Source organism: Scyliorhinus torazame, chromosome 2, assembly GCF_047496885.1.
Source record: "Scyliorhinus torazame isolate Kashiwa2021f chromosome 2, sScyTor2.1, whole genome shotgun sequence".
In the NCBI taxonomy this organism is placed as follows: Eukaryota; Metazoa; Chordata; class Chondrichthyes; order Carcharhiniformes; family Scyliorhinidae; genus Scyliorhinus; species Scyliorhinus torazame.
This window is the reverse complement of record NC_092708.1, coordinates 236,763,602-236,782,644: the sequence shown is the minus strand read 5'-3', so window position 1 is coordinate 236,782,644 and position 19,043 is coordinate 236,763,602. Positions and strand designations below refer to the sequence as shown.

The 19,043-nt window shown below is 46.9% G+C and overlaps 1 protein-coding gene across 16 annotated transcripts in view; it reads left to right on the top strand.

Moving 5' to 3' along the window:
- Positions 1–19,043, top strand: part of LOC140396543 (gephyrin) — a 799,798-nt gene that overhangs the window by 514,940 nt on the left and 265,815 nt on the right. For 10 of the 16 annotated variants that reach the window (XM_072485332.1, XM_072485277.1, XM_072485374.1 and 7 more), the window contains one exon: positions 448–489. The exons of the other annotated variants lie outside the window; for them this stretch is intronic. In XM_072485332.1, the coding sequence (XP_072341433.1) occupies positions 448–489 (42 nt within the window). The remainder of the gene's footprint in view (positions 1–447; positions 490–19,043) is intronic. 16 annotated transcript variants of the gene reach the window in all.

Sequence of the window (19,043 nt, the reverse complement as noted above, 5' to 3'; positions counted from 1 at the left end):
TGATATCTATGGCACTACCGGTTTCTCCTGACCTTTGTTGAAGCTAACCCCTTTTCAACACCTTCAGCTAAGCAGAATTCAAGTCAATACATTTTTATTTGATTTGAAAGTTTCCTGATATGAGATCTTAACAAAACCAGTGTGAAAAGTAACCTGAGGCACATGCTGCAAGGAATGTAAAAAGTGCTGCAAGTTAATTAGAAGGACTGTGTCTAGAATATAAGGAACAAAAAGGATACAGGATCTTTGTTGGCATTAGCCCATATTATAAAAAACTCAGATCTCATATAGTTTACTTTAGCCGTCAACTTCAAGAGAGTAAATATTGATGAAACCCCTGCCTTCTGCCTCAGAGCTGGAACCACCTATGCAGAGAACCTCTTCAGACCCTTACTCAGCACTCCTTCCTCATTAATGGTGTTTTCTTTTCCCTTGCTGCGCAACCAGGCTGAGCTCTCTTCATGCACACCTTCTTATTGTGCTACAGAGGTACACTGCACGTGTTCTTGCATCATAATGCACTACTGTGTTGCTTTGCGCTCTGCTCCTGTGAACACAGTATTTGCAATTCTGCATGTGACCTTTGATGTTTTTTTTTCTGATTTTGAATAAAATGAGTAGTATGGTAAGAGTGTAAGAAGGGTGGGGAGGAAGAGAGTGGAGGGAATTTTTTGCCCCCAGATATTTAATATCTTTTGGCAGAACTAAATAAGTCTTAAAATGGCAGCATTAATGTTTAAAAGCTGTTCGGGAACAAATGAACAACAATATGGTGCCACCTTTAAATATAAGCCTGGTAAGTACCCAAAAGACAAGGAGGGATTTTATTTACTGCTGACATTGCACTGGCTTCAAAACATTTTTTCTGTGATTTCTTTGGTTGGGGGAAGGATATGTGTAAAATCTCATTATCTTTTCAAGTCAGGTAGGAAGAGTATGGCTAGAAGAGTTCCCTCTCACTTTCTTCTCTTTGTTTTAGATACAATATTTTTCAAAATTGACATCCCACTTTTAGAGGCACAAGATTCAAAGAATGATGTGTCAAAACCAAATTCGACACTATTCGCTTTGCTGGTTTCTGTTTACAAGAGCACTGGAAAGATTTTGCCAGCTTCATAATAAAAATGTGTGCAAACCTAGCTTTCATTTTGCATCCTTCCAAAATTATCCTCTGCACGGTTCTCATGAATTTTGCTAATGTAGAATTGGAAAACTCTGGAGAATTAATCCCAGTCTTTCAAATTGCAATGCTCATCGACAGCTATTGGGAATTTCATTTGTTTCTGATGCAGAACCGTTATACCATGCTGAAGTCTTTATCTGTGTTCAATATAAACACTCTGGTTCTTGTGTAGAGGTGCCGCGATGTTTTAAAGTATTCTGCAAATTCATTCAATTCCTAATCTTGTTCTGATAAAGATTCTTATCATAATTCTCAACAACTAATTAAGGTGGTACTTGCTAGGCAGTGCATCTAGGCAGCTTTATATTTGAGGCATTTCCAGGCTATAGTACTTGTTTTTTGCCATTGCCTTTGCTGCAGCTTCAGAAAACCAATACGGTTGGCTTGTTGTACTGCCTTAATCTCGTTAACAGAAGGATTGTGTACAGGGATGGGCACCACGTTTATGTGGCTTGAAAGTTGGCAATGGGTGACTATTGTTGATCTCAAGTGATGTCTTCACAGGAAAGGATTCTTCTTGAAACTGATTAAACAAATTATTAGGCCAGTTTGATACCAGTTGTTTGATAGTGATACTCTTCTTATTGGGCTCTGCTGAAGTTCAGATGGGAAATAATGATACCATGTAGATTCCATTAAAACTGAAATGTTAACAAACACTTCAAGTAAAACCGTAAGCATACCCTTATTCTTAATTTTCCACATGATTTAAGGAAGATAACTCCAAAGATACGAGAAGGAACCCAGCATTATCATAAATTAGCAGGTTCTAACCTAAAATCTATCATCTTCCCAATAAACATCTTCAGTTCTCTATTTTACTTCCCAGACATGTTGCAAAGGGCTCCACATTATGGCACGTTTTCTGCACCATAGCATATTGTTGTAAACTGTCTAAAATTTATTTTATGAACATATGAATGAGGGGCAGGAGTAGATCATTCAGCCCCTCGAGGCTGCTCTGCCATTTCATAAGATCACGGCTTAAAATTTGTACATGTTCTATTAATGGCAGCTCACCAAAAATAGATGCGTTCATTTCTGGCAAGAATATTCATAGACCAAAACTCCACACACTGACTCAAAAAAACTTCCCTTCATCTCTATTTCCATGCACCTTAAAGGCATTTGTGAAGATTTAGCATGTTTGTTCTTTTTGTCACTTGGAGCTACCCAGTTCATGATTATTGAATGGGGCTGCCTGAAGTTGAACCTTCTCCCACTCAGAACATACAAAACTTTTGGTGGAAAGCAGCTGCCCTCTGGTGTTGGCCGAAGGTCTCAGCCTGCCTGCTCTTTCCGTGTGTGCTGACTTAGCATTCCCCAGTGTGTTGCAGCATTTTCTGCTTTAGTTTCAGCTGTCCTTTCCGCTTTTATTTGTCCTGTGGTGCTTGATTGTGAATGTGCTGTGTGCATGAAGATTAGACAGATTCACGCAAATATATAGTCTTCACAGAAGAAGGAAGAAAATAATTCTTCACACAGAACTTCATGTTTGCGTTTTTGACTAACTCATTGAATGGATTTTCTTTTTTTTTAACAAACAATTTTATTGAGGTATTTTAGGCATATAGAAAAAGTGACATTGTACAGTACAAAAAAAAGAAGTCAAGACACAAATTAAACATAGTGCAAACCACGGCTCTGTTCATGCAAGGACCTGCCTCAATATCCCCCTACTCTACTCTACCCTACCCTAGCGCCCCCCACCCCCCTGCTGACGCTTACACCTCTGCGAAGAAGTCAATAAATGGCTGCCACCTTCGGGCAAACCCTAATAGCGAACCTCTCAAGGCGAACTTGACTTTCTCTAGGCCAAGAAAGCTCGCCATGTCCGATAGCCATACCTCAGCCCTCGGGGGCTTTGTGTCCCTCCATGCTAACAGTATTCGTCGCCGGGCTACCAGGGAAGTAAAGGCCAGAACGTCGGCCTCTCTCTCTTCCTGGACTCCCGGGTCCTCCGAAACCCCGAAGATTGTACCTCAGGACTCATTACCACCCCAGTTTTCAATACCTGAGACATGACATCTGCAAATCCCTGCCAGTACCCCCTGAGTTTAGGGCACGACCAGAACATGTGTACATGGTTAGCCGGCCCTCCGGCACATCTAGCACACTTGTCCTCCAGCCCAAAGAATTTGCTCATCTGGGCCACCGTCATGTGGGCCCGGTGCACGACCTTAAACTGGATCAGGCTGAGCCTGGCACATGTTGCGGTCGTGTTTACACTTCTCAGGGCTTCTGCCCAGATACCGTTCTCCATCTCCCCCCCCGAGATCCTCTTCCCACTTAAGCTTCAGGCCCTCGGTCTGCGTATCCTCAGCTCCCATTAGTTCCTTGTAGACGTCTGAGACTCTACCCTCTCCCACCTCTCCCCTAGAAACTACCCTGTCCTGCCTCCCCTTCGGCGGGAGACGTGGGAAGGACGGCACCAGTCTGCATACAAAATCCCGCACCTGTAAGTATCTAAATTTGTTCCCCCTCACCAGCCCAAACTTCTCCTCCAGCGCCCTCATGCTCGGAAGCTCCCTTCCAGGAACAGATCCCCCATCCTCACAATCCCCGCCCTCCTCCACAGTCGATACCCCCCCCGTCCATGTTCCCCGGGGAAAATCGGTGGTTGCCGCAGATTGGGGTCTACACCGATGCTCTTACCTCCCTTACATGCCTCCTCCACTGGCCCCAGATCCGAAGAGCCACCACCACTATCGGGCTGGTGGAGTACCGTGCCAGTGGAAGCGGCAGAGGCATCGTGACCAGGGCTGCTAAGCTAGTGTCGCTGCACGAAGCAGCCTCCAGCCGCTCCCAAACCGCCATGTGCACCCAACTGGAGCTCCTCACAGACCGCATGGTTCGGTTGGAGCAGCAATTGGATGCACTTAGGAGCGTGCAGGTGGCGGAAAGCGTCATAGATAGCAGTTATATAAATGTGGTCACACCCAAGGTGCAGGCAGAGAAATGGGAGACCACCAGAAAGGACAGGCAGTCAGTGCAGGAATCCCTGTGGTTGTCCCCCACTCGAACAGGTATACCCCTTTGGATACTGTCGGGGGGGATAGCCTATCAGGGGAAAACAGCAGCAGCCAGAGCAGTGCCACCACGGCTGGCTCTGATGTTCAGAAGGGAGAGTCAAAGCGCAGAAGAGCAATAGTAATAGGGGACTCTATAGTCAGGGGCACAGATAGGTGCTTCTGTGGACGTGAAAGAGACTCCAGGATGGTATGTTGCCTCCCTGGTGCCAGGGTCCAGGATGTCTCCGAACGGGTAGAGGGCATCCTGAAGGGGGAGGGAAAACAGGCAGAGGTCGTTGTACATATTGGTACTAACTACATAGGCAGGAAGGGGCATGAGGTCCTGCAGCAGGAGTTCAGGGAGCTAGGCAGAAAGTTAAAAGACAGGACCTCTAGGGTTGTAATCTCGGGATTACTCCCTGTGCCACGTGCCAGTGAGGCTAGAAATAGGAAGATAGAACAGCTAAACACGTGGCTAAACAGCTGGTGTAGGAGGGAGGGTTTCCGTTACCTGGACCACTGGGAGCTCTTCCAGGGCAGGTGTGACCTATATAAGGACGGGTTGCATCTAAACTGGAGAGGCATAAATATCCTGGCCGCGAGGTTTGCTAGTGTCACACGGGAGGGTTTAAACTAGTATGGCAGGGGAGTGGGCACGGGAGCAATAGGTCAGAAGGTGAGAGCATTGAGGGAGAACATGGGAATAGGGACAGTGTGGCTCTGTGGCAGAGCAGACAGGGAGAAGTTGCTGTACACAGCGGGTCTGGTGGCCTAAAGTGCATATGTTTTAATGCAAGAAGTATTACGGGTAAGGCAGATGAACTTAGAGCTTGGATTAGTACTTGGAACTATGATGTTGTTGCCATTACAGAGACCTGGTTGAGGGAACGGCAGGATTGGCAGCTAAACGTTCCAGGATTTAGATGTTTCAGGCGGGATAGAGGGGGATGTAAAAGGGGTGGCGGAGTTGCGCTACTTGTTAGGGAGGATATCACAGCTGTACTACGGGATGACACCTCAGAGGGCAGTGAGGCTATATGGGTAGAGATCAGGAATAAGAAGGGTGCAGTCACAATGTTGGGGGTTCACTACAGGCCTCCCAACAGCCAGCGGGAGATAGAGGAGCAGATAGGTAGACAGATTTTGGAAAAGAGTAAAAACAACAGGGTTGTGGTGATTGGAGACTTCAACTTCCCCAATATTGACTGGGACTCACTTAGTGCCAGGGGCTTAGACGGGGCAGAGTTTGTAAGAAGCATCCAGGAGGGCTTCTTAAAACAATATGTAGACAGTCCAACTAGGGAAGGGGCGGTACTGGACCTGGTTTCGGGGAATGAGCCCGGCCAGGTGGTAGAGGTTTCAATAGGGGAGCATTTCGGGAACAGTGACCACAATTCAGTAAGTTTTAAAGTGCTGGTGGACAAGGATAAGAGTGGTCCTAGGGTGAATGTGCTAAATTGGGGGAAGGCTAATTATAACAATATTAGGCGGGAACTGAAGAACCTAGATTGGGGACGAATGTTTGAGGGCAAATCAACATTTGACATGTGGGAGGCTTTCAAGTGTCAGTTGAAAGGAATTCAGAACCGGCATGTTCCTGTGAGGAAGAAGGATAAATATGGCAATTTTCGGGAACGTTGGATAACGAGCGATATTGTAGGCCTCGTCAAAAAGAAAAAGGAGGCATTTGTCAGGGCTAAAAGGCTGGGAACAGACGAAGCCTGTGTGGAATATAAGGAAAGTAGGAAGGACCTTAAGCAAGGAGTCAGGAGGGCTAGAAGGGGTCACGAAAAGTCATTGGCAAATAGGGTTAAGGAAAATCCCAAGGCTTTTTACACGTACATAAAAAGCAAGAGGGTAGCCAGGGAAAGGGTTGGCCCACTGAAGGATAGGCAAGGGAATCTATGTGTGGAGCCAGAGGAAATGGGCGAGGTACTAAATGAATACTTTGCATCAGTATTCACCAAAAAGAAGGAATTGGTAGATGTTGAGTCTGGAGAAGGGTGTGTAGATAGCCTGGGTCACATTGAGATCCAAAAAGACGAGGTGTTGGGCGTCTTAAAAAATATTAAGGTAGATAAGTCCCCAGGGCCTGATGGGATCTACCCCAGAATACTGAAGGAGGCTGGAGAGGAAATTGCTGAGGCCTTGACAGAAATCTTTGGATCCTCACTGTCTTCAGGTGATGTCCCGGAGGACTGGAGAATAGCCTCTGTTTAAGAAGGGTAGCAAGGATAATCCAGGGAACTACAGGCCATACTTCAGTGGTAGGGAAATTACTGGAGAGAATTCTTCGAGACAGGATCTACTCCCATTTGTAAGCAAATGGACATATTAGTGAGAGGCAGCATGGTTTTGTGAAGGGGAGGTCGTGCCTCACTAACTTGATAGAGTTTTTCGAGGAGGTCACAAAGATGATTGATGCAGGTAGGGCAGTGGATGTTGTCTATATGGACTTCAGTAAGGCCTTTGACAAGGTCCCTCATGGTAGACGAGTACAAAAGGTGAAGTCACACGGGATCAGGGGTGAGCTGGCAAGGTGGATACAGAACTGGCTAGGTCATAGAAGGCAGAGAGTAGCAATGGAAGGATGCTTTTCTAATTGGAGGGCTGTGACCAGTGGTGTTCCACAGGGATCAGTGCTGGGACCTTTGCTCTTTGTAGTATATAGAAATGATTTGGAGGAAAATGTAACTGGTCTGATTAGTAAGTTTGCAGACGACACAAAGGTTAGTTGAATTGTGGATAGTGATGAGGACTGTCAGAGGATACAGCAGGATTTAGATTGTTTGGAGACTTGGGCGGAGAGATGGCAGATGGAGTTTAATCCGGACAAATGTGAGGTAATGCATTTTGGAAGGTCTAATGCAGGTAGGGAATATACAGTGAATGATAGAACCCTCAAGAGTATTGAAAGTCAGAGAGATCTAGGTGTACAGGTCCACAGGTCACTGAAATCGGCAACACAGGTGGAGAAGGTAGTCAAGAAGGCATACGGCATACTTGCCTTCATTGGCTGGGGCATTGAGTATAAGAATTGACAAGTCATGTTGCAGCTGTATAGAACCTTAGTTAGGCCACACTTGGAGTATAGTGTTCAATTCTGGTCGCCACACTACCAGAAGGACGTGGAGGCTTTAGAGAGGGTGCAGAAGAGATTTACCAGAATGTTGCCTGGTATGGAGGGCATTAGCTATGAGGAGCGGTTGAATAAACTCGGCTTGTTCTCACTGGAACGACGGAGGTTGAGGGGCGACCTGATAGAGGTCTACAAAATTATGAGGGGTATAGACAGGGTGGATAGTCGGAGACTTTTCCCCAGGGTAGAGGGGTCAATTACTAGGGGGCATAGGTTTAAGGTGAGAGTGGCAAGGTTTAGAGTAGATGTACGAGACAAGTTTTTTACACAGAGGGTAGTGGGTGCCTGGAACTCTCTACCAGAGGAGGTGGTGGAAGCAGGGACGATAGTGACATTTAAGGGGCATCTTGACAAATACATGAATAGGATGGGAATAGAGGGATACGGACCCAGGAAGTGTAGAAGATTGTAGTTTAGTCGGGCAGCATGGTCGGTACGGGCTTGGAGGGCCGAAGGGCCTGTTCCTGTGCTGTACATTTCTTTGCTCTTTGTTCTTTGTTGACCCCGCACCCACCATCCATTTCCTTATCATCGCTATGTTGGCCGCCCAGTAATAGTTGCTGAAGTTCGGCAACGCCAGCCCCCCTTCTCCTCTGTTCCTTTCAAGCATCACCCTCTTCACCCGCGGGGACTTCCCCGCCCATACAAATCCCAGAATAATTTTATTCAGCCTCTTAAAGAAGGACCGCGGGATAAAGATGGGGGGACACTGAAAAACAAACAAGAACCGCGGGGGAATCGTCTTCTTAACAGTCTGCACCCTCCCCGCCCATGACAGCGGGATCGCATCCCACCTCGGGAGCGCATCCCACCTCCGGACCTCCTCCCTCACTCGTTCCACCAGTCGGGACAGGTTGAGCTTATGCAACTTGCCCCAGTCCCGTGCCACCTGAATCCCCAAATATCGGAAACTCTCCCACACTAGCCTGAACGGCAACTACTTCAGCCTATTCTCCTGCCCCCTCGCCTGAATTAAAAACAACTCGCTCTTCGCCATGTTCAGTGTGTATCCGGAGTACCGGCCAAATTCCCTCAGGGTTGCCAGAATACCGTCCATCCCCACCATTGGGTCCGATACATATAACAGCAGATCGTCTGCGTAAAACGAGACTCTATGTTCCACTCCCCCCTCGGACCAGCCCTTTCCAACCCCTAGAAGCTCTCAGTGCAATTGCCAGCGGCTCTATGGCCAGCGCAAACAGCAGTGGGGAGAGAGGGCAGCCCTGTCTTGTCCCACGGTGCACTCTAAAGTGGTCCGATGTCGTCCTGTTCGTCCTCACACTCACCTCCGGGGTCTGATATAATAGCCTAACCCAGTCGATGAACCCCGCCCCGAACCCGAACCGTCCTAGTATCTCCCACAGATAATCCCACTCGACCCGGTCAAAAGCCTTTTCAGCATCCATGGCTACCACTATCTCTACCTCCCTACCCTCTGGGGGCATCATAATCACGTTGAGCAGCCTTCTTTGGTTGGCCACCAGCTGCCCCCCCTTTACAAACCCTCTTTGGTCCTCCCCAATTACATCCGGTACACAGTCCTCAATTCTAGTCGCCAAGATCTTGGCCAGTAACTTGGCGTCTACGTTGATCAAAGAGATCGGCCTGTATGACCCACAAGCCTCCGGGTCCTTATCCCGTTTCAGAATAAGCGAGATGGTGGCCTGCGACATCGTCGGGGGTAAACCCTCTGTCTTTTGCCTCGTTAAAGACCCTGACCAGCACCGGCCCCACTATCCCGGCAAAAGTTTTGTAAAACTCCACCGGATACCCGTCCGGCCCCGGGGCTTTACCCGACTGCATGACCTTCAGGCCCCCCCAATACCTCTTTGATCCTGACCAGGGCCCCCAGTCCGTCCACCAACACCCTCCCCACTCTGGGGAAGGTCAGTCTGTCCAGGAGCCGCCACATACGCCCCCGGTTCCCCGGGGGGTCCGAAGTGTACAGCTTCCTATAAAAGCCCCTAAAGACCTTGTTCAGCCCTGCCGAGTCACCCACTAGATTACCCTCCCCATCCACTACCCTCCATATTTCCCTAGCCGCTTCCCTCTTCCTTAGTTGTTGTGCAAGCATTCTACTGGCCTTCTCCCCATGCTCATAAATCGCACCTTTCACCTTTCTAAGCTGCTCTATAACCTTGCCTGTAGTCAGCACCCCAAATTCGGCCTGCGCCTCTGTCGTTTGCTGAGTAACTCTGACCTCGGGGATTCCGCGTAACTCCTGTCCATCCGTAGAATTTCCTTAATCAGTTGGTCCGTCTCTGCCCTGTCTGTCCTGTCCCTGTACGCCCGGATTGAAATCAGCTCCCCTCTCACCACTGCCTTCAGTGCCTCCCAGAGCACCGCTGCCGAGACTTCTCCAGTATCGTTCACCTGCAGGTAATTCTGCATGCATTTCCTCAGCCTCTTGCACACCGCCTCATCCGCGAGTAATCAACTTCCAGCCTCCATGGTGGGCGCTGAAAGCTGTCCTTACAAAACTGCAGGTCTACCCGGTGCGGAGCATGGTCCAATATGGCAATTGCCGAATATTCTGCCCCCACCATTCCGGCCAGCAGGTCCCTACTCACAACAAAGTAGTCGATTCGGGAATACACCTTGTGGACGTGGGGGTAGTACGAGAACTCCCTCGCCATCGGCCGGCTAATTCTCCACGGATCTGCTCCCCCCGTTTGCTCCATGAACCCTCTCAGTTCCTTTGCCATCGCTGGCAACCTGCCCGTTCTTGAACATGACCGGTCCAGGCTCGGGTCCAGGACTGTATTAAAGTCCCCGCCCATGATCAGCTTACGCGAGTCCAAGTCGGGGATATTCCCCAGTATCCCCCTAATAAAATCCACATCGTCCCAGTTAGGGGCATACACACTGACCAGGACTACTCTCACCCCTTCAAGCTTACCCCTCACCATAACGAACCTATCACCCCCATCCACGACTGTGCCCTCCGCCTCAAATTGTATCCTTTTATTAATCAGGATTGCAGCCCCCCTCGTCTTAGAATCAAGCCCTGAATGAAAGACCTGACTGACCCAGCCCTTCCTTAATCTAACCTGGTCTGCCACTTTCAGGTGCGTCTCCTGCAGCATGACTATGTCCGCCTTCAGAACCCGCAGATGCGCAAACATACGCGCCCTCTTCACTTGCCCGTTCAACCCTCTAACATTCCAGGTGATCAGCTTGGTTGGGGGGCTCTTCACCCCCCCCCCCCTTGCCAATCAGCCATCCCCTTTCCTTGGCCAGCCCCCCAGCCATGTGTCACGCTTCATCTGGCCCGCCTCCTGACCGGCTCCACCCATGACCTCCTCACTGTTGCCATGCCCAGTTTCCATCCCCATCAGCTGAACAGCCCAAGCAACACCATCCTATCACCTAACCCCTGTTCTAATCTAACTATAAGCACACCCCCCACCTCGGCTACCATTGACTAGCCCCACTCAGCTAACCTGGGGCTCCCAGCCTCGGCGCCAGCGCGTCTCCCACCCATTGTTCCCAGTCACCCCTCCCCCAATCCATCCATACCACTTCCCCAGATCAGCCCTACTTAAGCAAACACTCTATACAAGTCACAAACAACCCCCACAATGGCACAATTCAAGTTAAACAAGAAAAAAAAGAGATAAGAAATAACAGGCACTCTTCAGTCCTTCCCATACAGACACAGAAAAAGATTGCACAAAGTTCCCCTGAAGCATCCATCTTAACCCAACCCTTTTAACTGTTTTCTTTATCATTTTCCCCCCAGCTAAACTCCAACTAATCAGAGAGCCCAAAAAGGAAACATTCAGGTAAACCACGCAAAAACCACGCAAAAAAAACACATCCCTACCACCTCCCAACACCCTAAAATGGTCGAAAGAAAGAACGACAAAAACGGACCCAAACATGCAGCAATTTTCAAAACTGGAGAGACACCACATATACTTAAAAGGTCTAACATGAGTCCAAACGTCCTCCGCTCATGGCCAGCCCTTGCTTCTTAACGAAGTCCATCACCTCTTCGGGTTCCTCGAAATAGTGGTGCTGACCCTCATACGTAACCCACAGTCGCGCCGGAAAAAGCAGCCCGAATTTCACCTTGTTTTTATACAGTATCTCCTTCACCTGCCTGTAGCCTCCCCTCCTCCTGGCAACCTCAGCGCTCAAATCTTGGTAAACACGCAGGGTGGTATTGTCCCAAATACAGCTTTGTGTGCTCTTTGCCCATTGCAGCACCCGTTCCTTGTCCAGGTACCTGTGAAAGCGTACCACCATCGCCCGTGGGGGACCTCCTCGTCGCGGCTGCCTCACCTGCACTCTGTGTGCCCTGTCCATCACCGGCGGGCGCGGGAACACCTCGTTCCCCAGCAACTTCTGAAACATACCCTCCACAAACACGGCAGCATCCAGCCCCTCTGCCCCCTCTGGGAGGCCCACGATTCTCACGTTCTGCCGACGAGATCTGTTGTCCAGGTCCTCCAGCCTTTCCAGAAGCACGTTTTGCTGGTCCCTCAGCCTCCGAATCTCCACATCCGCCATCGTTTGAAAGTCAGCCTGCTCCTCCACTGACCTCTCCAACTGCTGGAGCTTCTCAGCCTGATCATCCAGCCTTTTTTCCATCTGGTCAATCGACTTCTGTAGCGGCTCCAAGTTGTCACGCTTCAGAACCAAAAAGACCTCCTGCATAGTCTGCAGCAGCTGCTCCATTGTGGGCTGGGCTGTCGGCTCCTTGCTCTGAACACCAGCCATGCTGGTCTCCCTCACAGCCTCCACTGTGTCCTTACTCGACCACTTCTTCTGCTGTTTGCGGTCCCTCTGGCTTCTTAGGTCCATACAATTCTGTATGGGTCCGGTGCCTGAGTACTATTGCTTTCCAGTTCCGCGCTCAGAAGCGCAAACATGTCGGGGGGAAAGGTCCAAAAGTCTGACCGAAACGGGAGCCACCAAATGTGAGATCTACTCCCACATAGCCGCCACCGGAAGTCCCATTGAACGGATTTTCCTTTTATTCCTTTGTCATAAACACACTGGGACTTCAGCCGCCTCATGGCTGAATTTCTTTTAAAAATTTAGAGTACCCAATTCATTTTTTCCAATTAAGGGGCAATTTAGCGTGGCCAATCCACCTATCTTGCACATCTTTGGGTTGTGGGGGCGAAACCCACGCAAACACGGGGAGAATGTGCAAACTCCACTCGGACAGTGACCCAGAGTCGGGATCGAACCTGGGACCTCGGATCCGTGAGGCAGCAGTGCTAACCACTGCGCCACCGTGCTGCCCTCATGGCTGAATTTTTGACTGAATTTTTATTGTTACAAGAACCAAATATGAGACTTTCAAGGCGCTGAATGGCCAAGCTGTCTGGATCATAACCCCAAGACTCGTAAAAAAGACATTAGCATTCCTACATTTCTTGATTTGTCAGTTTACTGTGTAGAATATAAACCACTTTCAGAGAATTATTGCTGCATCTTCAGGTGGAAGGCATTAATGCATGTCGCAGATTTTTTTTAAACCTCATTACCATAGAATGGATGGTCCAAACTTTCACTGCCTCATAACGTGAAATAGTTTGGTGGTCTCAGAAATGCTTAAAACAAGGAAGTAATATGGTTTTTGTCACATAAGGAAAAATAGGTAACTAAAATTAAAATTGAAAAGTATATGTTTAGCTGGTTGCTCAGTGGTTTAACTTGCATTTCCATCCATAGTTTGAATCGTCTTGACTAATATGCCACAACAAGGAGCCCCTCAGCGGACACGGCTGAGGCTAGTGAGCACCCTCATTGTGTACAAGAGCTCCAGTGTAGAGGCTGTAGCCGATTCCTGAATTCAAATTGGTTGAAAATTCAGTATTATTACATTGTTATAAAAACCAAAAATGTTCTGTGGAAAGAGAAGCAACAACAACTTGCATTTATATAGCACTTTGAAGGGGTTAAACATTCAAAACGACATTTGGGACAGGTGAAGAGATTGATGTGAAGGAGCAAGTGAAAGGAGGTGAGAGAGGCAGTGAGGCTCGGGGAGGGAATTCCAGAGCTTAGGACCTAGGCAGCTGAAGACATAGCCATCACTGATGAAGCAATTTAATTGGGCATGTGCAGAAGGTCTGAATTAGAGGAGAACAGAGAACTTGTCAGGATGTAGGCCTGGAGGAGGTTAGAGTGAAGGTAGGGTGAAGACATGGAGGGATTTGAAAACAAGGTTGCGAATTTTAGCACCAAAGCATTGCTTGACCGGGAGCCATTTGTAGGTCAACAATGGGGAAGTGGGACTTCGTGAAAGTTAGGATATGGGCAACAGAGTTTCAGAGGCATTCAAGTTTACAAGGTAAGACACTGTGAGGACATTGGGATAGCCAAGTCAAGAGGTAACAAAGGATTTTCTTCAGCAGATAAGCTTGAGGCAGAGAGGAGCAATGTTACATATAGGCAGAAGATGGAAGAAGGTGGAGTTGGCGATGAGGTAGATATATATTCAGAAGCTCATTTCAGGATTAAATAGGATACCAAAATTGCAAATGGTCTGGTTAAGCCATAGGAATTAACATGAGAAAGGGGTGACACTGTGGGCTCAAAATGGAGTTTGTGGCAATGGGTGGGATTTTCCGGTTGTGCCTGCCCTGAGACTGGCAATTCCCGCCCGAGGTCAACAGACCCATAAATGGTCCGTCAAATTTTCCATCCCATCCGCTACGATTCCTGCAGTGAGCAGGACCAGAAGACTTACACCAATGCCTTCAGCCTTCTAAATATTTAGTGGGAGGAAATTAATGTTCAATGCTGTGAAATGGCAGTAAACTGATTGCACGGGATCAAATATGGAATTGTGGGAAAGCTGGATTTGGGAAGTGACAAGGCATTCAAGGAGTGTTCAAGGATCTTTTTCTGAGAAGTGGGTGAAGATGGTAGATTTGAAGGGAACTGGGTAGCATTTGAGGGGAGATAATTGACAATATCAGCTAACATGGGGGCCAGGACAGGAGGTTAGTGGGAATAGGTTTAAGGGAGGATGATGTGTCTCATGAACAAGTTGAGATTGAAGAGGGCATAAGGGGGAGAGAGGTCATTAATTTGAGACATGAGCTATGTTTCTCTCTCTCTATAGATGCCATCTGAACTGCTGGGGTTTTCCACCATTTTCTGTTTTGCATTCTGATTTCCAGCAGAGTTTTGCTTTTATTGTTGCGATTTAACTTGTTTGTAGACTAGCCAAATGTTTAACAAGATGCACTTGTGGTTTTGACCAACTCCAATGACACGATCTTGCTCCAAATAACCGGTCGCAGAAAACCTAAGTAAAAGTGTGATCCATTCAATAGATTTAATCTTTCTTGTTGAACAAAATCATGATTTTCCAGCACAGTTTTACTACTAGTCAATGTTGTACTCACTTTGTGTCATCCATTTCTTTCTCATTTATTTTGAGTTTGGTCACCGTCTACCAACATTCTGGTGACACCATGGCCCAGATCTTCCCAAGGAGTGGCAATCATCGTTGGACTGCCGCTTTGATCAAAACAATTCCCCCAACTCAATGCTGTTCTGCATTTCAGAACCTTCCGAACCCTGCTTTCACAGAAATGCGGAGGGAAGCGTCCATTGGGGAACCACTGAAGCGGAGTATAGAGAAATGGAAGACAGGACACAGGTTTTTACCGCACTAGCCGTAAATGTCAGATTTGAATAATAGTAATGGATGATTGAATTTGTGAGTGTATGGGCAAGTAGATAGAGGAGTTAAGTGGGTAAGAGGGTAGGGGCTAGGTTGGTAGGGGCTTGGGGTAGGTAGGTGGGTAAATGGGCAGAGGAGTAAATGGTGAGGTGAATAAATGGATCGGGGGTGTAGAATCATAGAATTTACAGTGCAGAAGGAAGCCATTCAGCCCATCGAATTTGCACTGGCCCTTGGAAAGAGCACCCTACCCAAGCCCACAACTCCACACTATCCCCGTAACCCAGTAACCCCTCTCAACCTTTTTGTACACTAAGTGCAATTTAGCATGGCCAATCCACCTAACCTGCACATCATTGGACTGTGGGAGGAAACCGGAGCACCCGGAGGAAACCCACGCGGACACAGGGAGAACGAGCAGATTCCGCACAGACAGTGACCTAAGCCGGGAATCGAACCTGGAGCTGTGAAGCAACTGTGCTAACCACTGTGCTACTGTGCCCCCCCTTGTGCTACCATGCCGCCCTGATTGAGTTTGAGAAGGATAATCAAGTTGCATCCAGGAGGTGGTAGTTGGGTGATGGAGGATAGTCGGGCTCAGGTCAGATCTGTAGTTGGGGGAGTTTAGTTGGGTGGTCAGGTCATCGGGGTTTTGCAGAGCGGGGTGGGAGGGAACAGTCAGAGTGAGTGATTGTGGGGGGCAGGGTTAATTCTGGAGTTACCAGGATTTAGATTAGGTTTTAATCTACCTAACATTTCCTGGGTAACTATTCAGTAACTACCTTGATACTGTCCCAAATGTCCAGCTCTTAACTCAGGGTTGGACAATCGGGAGTCGAGAAAATTTGGCCCAATATATCCTCGTGTACAAGTTATTTGTAGAGAATATCCAAGTATCACATTGGTGAGTAAGAGCGAAGACTTTCAGACATTGGATTGAGGCTTGTTCTTGTAGAAATGAAGGGAGAGGTTTTCTTTTATTCTAACCCATGTTTTGTCAGTAAGGATATTGACCAGGATGCAATTGCATTTTATTAGCTAATTCCACCATATTTACTTTTCCTGTTGCGAATTAAAATACGCACAATACCCTTTCCTGGATTTGCTGCATGAAGTTGTTGCTCAATTCTTCCTCAGTTTGGTGTGCTTATTGTCTCAGCCCTCATTCCATCCCTTCATGGCTTTACTGTATTTATTTGCAATGCTTTTTTACAATTGTGGTTGAGCTTTCGATACCCATAAATCTAAACTAAATGGGTTACCAAGTCAAGGGAGGGATTCAGATCGGAGTCTCCTAATTAAGAGTCAGATGCTGTACTGCTTGAACTGGCAAAATGCTGGATTCAAGGTGACATTCAAAATGAATAAGCAATCTCGACACGCAACTCATTTTTAAGGGAACATGCACTGTTTATTCATATTCAGTAGCACCCCGTTGAAAGTTGCATAAAACTACAGAAGATTTTGTTACGCTTGTGTGCAAAATTTACTTTTACTTTCTGCCGAGGTCTGTGATAGTAGTGGTTGAATATTTGTTGAAAAGCATGAGTTTGATATGTTATATCCCCATAAATTCCATGTATTTTAAGTGAGTCAGCATCTTTTTACGGTGGATATGCGCTAATACTGCAGCTATTACCAAGTACAAAATATTTCTTTCAGAAAATTTACCGCAAAGTTCACATTATTAAAATATATTGCAGAACAGTCACAGCAGTTTACAAAATCTTTTATTAATGGAGTGGGAAAAATGTTGCGGCCATCCATATTAAATGATGTGAGATACTTGGAAAAGGGATGTTGAGGCAGTTGAAAAATATATACAAAGATGTGTCATTTTGGCAATCTTTATTTATTGACCAAACCATAAAAGCCTACATACTGCAACAAATTACCTTGACAGCCTGATGCTCAAAATCTGGTTCCTGGACATGTTCAGATGGTTACGATAGCAAGCTGCTCACTCAAATCATGAGGTGAAATCATACTGTGGTAATTTGTGAAATGTAATTAATTAAATGGCAATTTGTGGACTGGTGCCAGAGAAGAATTGACCACGAATGCTGTTGTCATTGCAAAAGCCTGACTAGACCACGAATGTCCTTCCAGAAAAGGACTTAGCACCCTTAGCTACAATGCCCTCACAGTAATGATAGGATGGGCAATAAGTGCTGCATAGCCACTGTCGCCCATTTAACAGGAATAATTTTTTTAAATTCAAGGTCCAGTTTCCATATGCTGAATGGACCCCTTCTGCACTCTAGGAATTCTATGGTACTATTGTCTAATTTGTATTAATTTCCTGTGCTGAGCTGAAATTTCAGAACATTGTCACATGTTACAGTCGGATGCTCACAAGTGAGACTCAAAGAACAGTACAATCTGGAATAGGCCCTTCGGCCCTCCAAGCCTGTGCTGGTCATGATGCCTGTTTAAAATGAAAATTTCTGCACTTCCAGGGTCCGTATCCCTCTATTCCCATCCTATTCATGTATTCATCAAGAAGCCTCTTAAATGCCGCGATCGTATCTGCTTCCACCACCTCCCTCGGCAACGCATTCCAGGCACTCAGCCTCCTCTGTGTAAAATAAACCCGCCTCGCACATCTCCTCTAAACTTGCCCCTTGCACCTTCAACCTATGTCCCCTAGTAATTGACTTTTCCACCCTGGGAAAATGTATCTGACTATCCACTCTGTCCACGCCACTCGGAATTTTGTAAACCTCTACCCCTCAACCTCCGTCATTCCAGTGAAAACTATCTGAGTTTATTCAACCTCTCTTAACTAATACCCTCCAGACCAAGCAACACCCTGATAAACATCTTCTGTACCCTCGCTAAAGCATCCACATCCTTCTGTGGCAACCAGAATTGTATGCAATAACTAATTTTTACAAGTTATTTAATATTCGTGTCAGTGCATTCTGATAGCTCAAAGAGCTTCTCCATTGTAATTGTATAAAGCAAATATGACTGAATAATTGACTTGTTTGGGACTTGTATCTGTACTTATAACATAAATACATTTCTGAAATGAGTATTTGTTGAGAGAACAATCTGTTTAACTTTCCAAGTATTTCACAAAAAGGTTTGCATTAACAGATAACTCTGATTCATTTGATTATGAATATCAACTGTTCAAACACAGTCAAATATGCAGATTAAAAGCAAAATACTGCGGATGCTGGAATCTGAAACAAGAACAGAAAATGCTAGAAAATCTCAGCAGGTCTGACCACATCTGTGGAGAGGGAATAGAGCTAATATTTGAGTCTGGGTGACTCTTCAACAAAGCAGGGTTGTGTATTTACATTTAAATGCACTCAGACTTGATTTTTTTTTTAAAAACGCATTTTATTCAAACTTGTATCAAAACAGGTTACAGCAAATAAACACCCCGGGTAACATTATTCCCAACAATCAATTATACAGTTTGTACAGATTTTTCTCTTTTTTCACCCCTCCTCCCCATCACCCCCCACCCCCTTGCGATGAACAGCTCCTCAAACACGGTCACAAACATCCCCCACCTTTTCTCAAATTCCCTGCTGAGCCCCTTAACTCATACTTTATCTTCTCTAACTGCAGGAAGTCGTACAGGTCACCCAACCAAGCTGCTACCCCCGGTGGCGATGCCGACCGCCACTCGAGCAAAATTCGCCGCCGTGCAATCAGAGAGGCGAAGGCCAAGACATCGGCCTTCCTCCTCTCCATGAGCTCCAGTTTCTCTGAAACCCCAAATATCGCCACCAAAGGGTCCGGGTCCACTCCCTCCTCCACTATCCTGGCTAAGACCACAAACACTCCCACCCTGAATCTTCCCAATTTTTCACAACCCCAAAGCATGATTTGCTGGCCCCCGCCCACACCTCTCACATTCATCTGCTATCCCCTGAAAGAACCCACTCATTCTCGCCCGAGTCATATACACCCTGTGCACCACCTTAAACTGTATCAGGCTCATCCTTGCACAAGAGGAGGTCCCGTTTACCCTTCGCAGTGCCTCACTCCATGCTCCCCAATTGATCTCCATTCCCAACTCCGCTTCCCATTTCT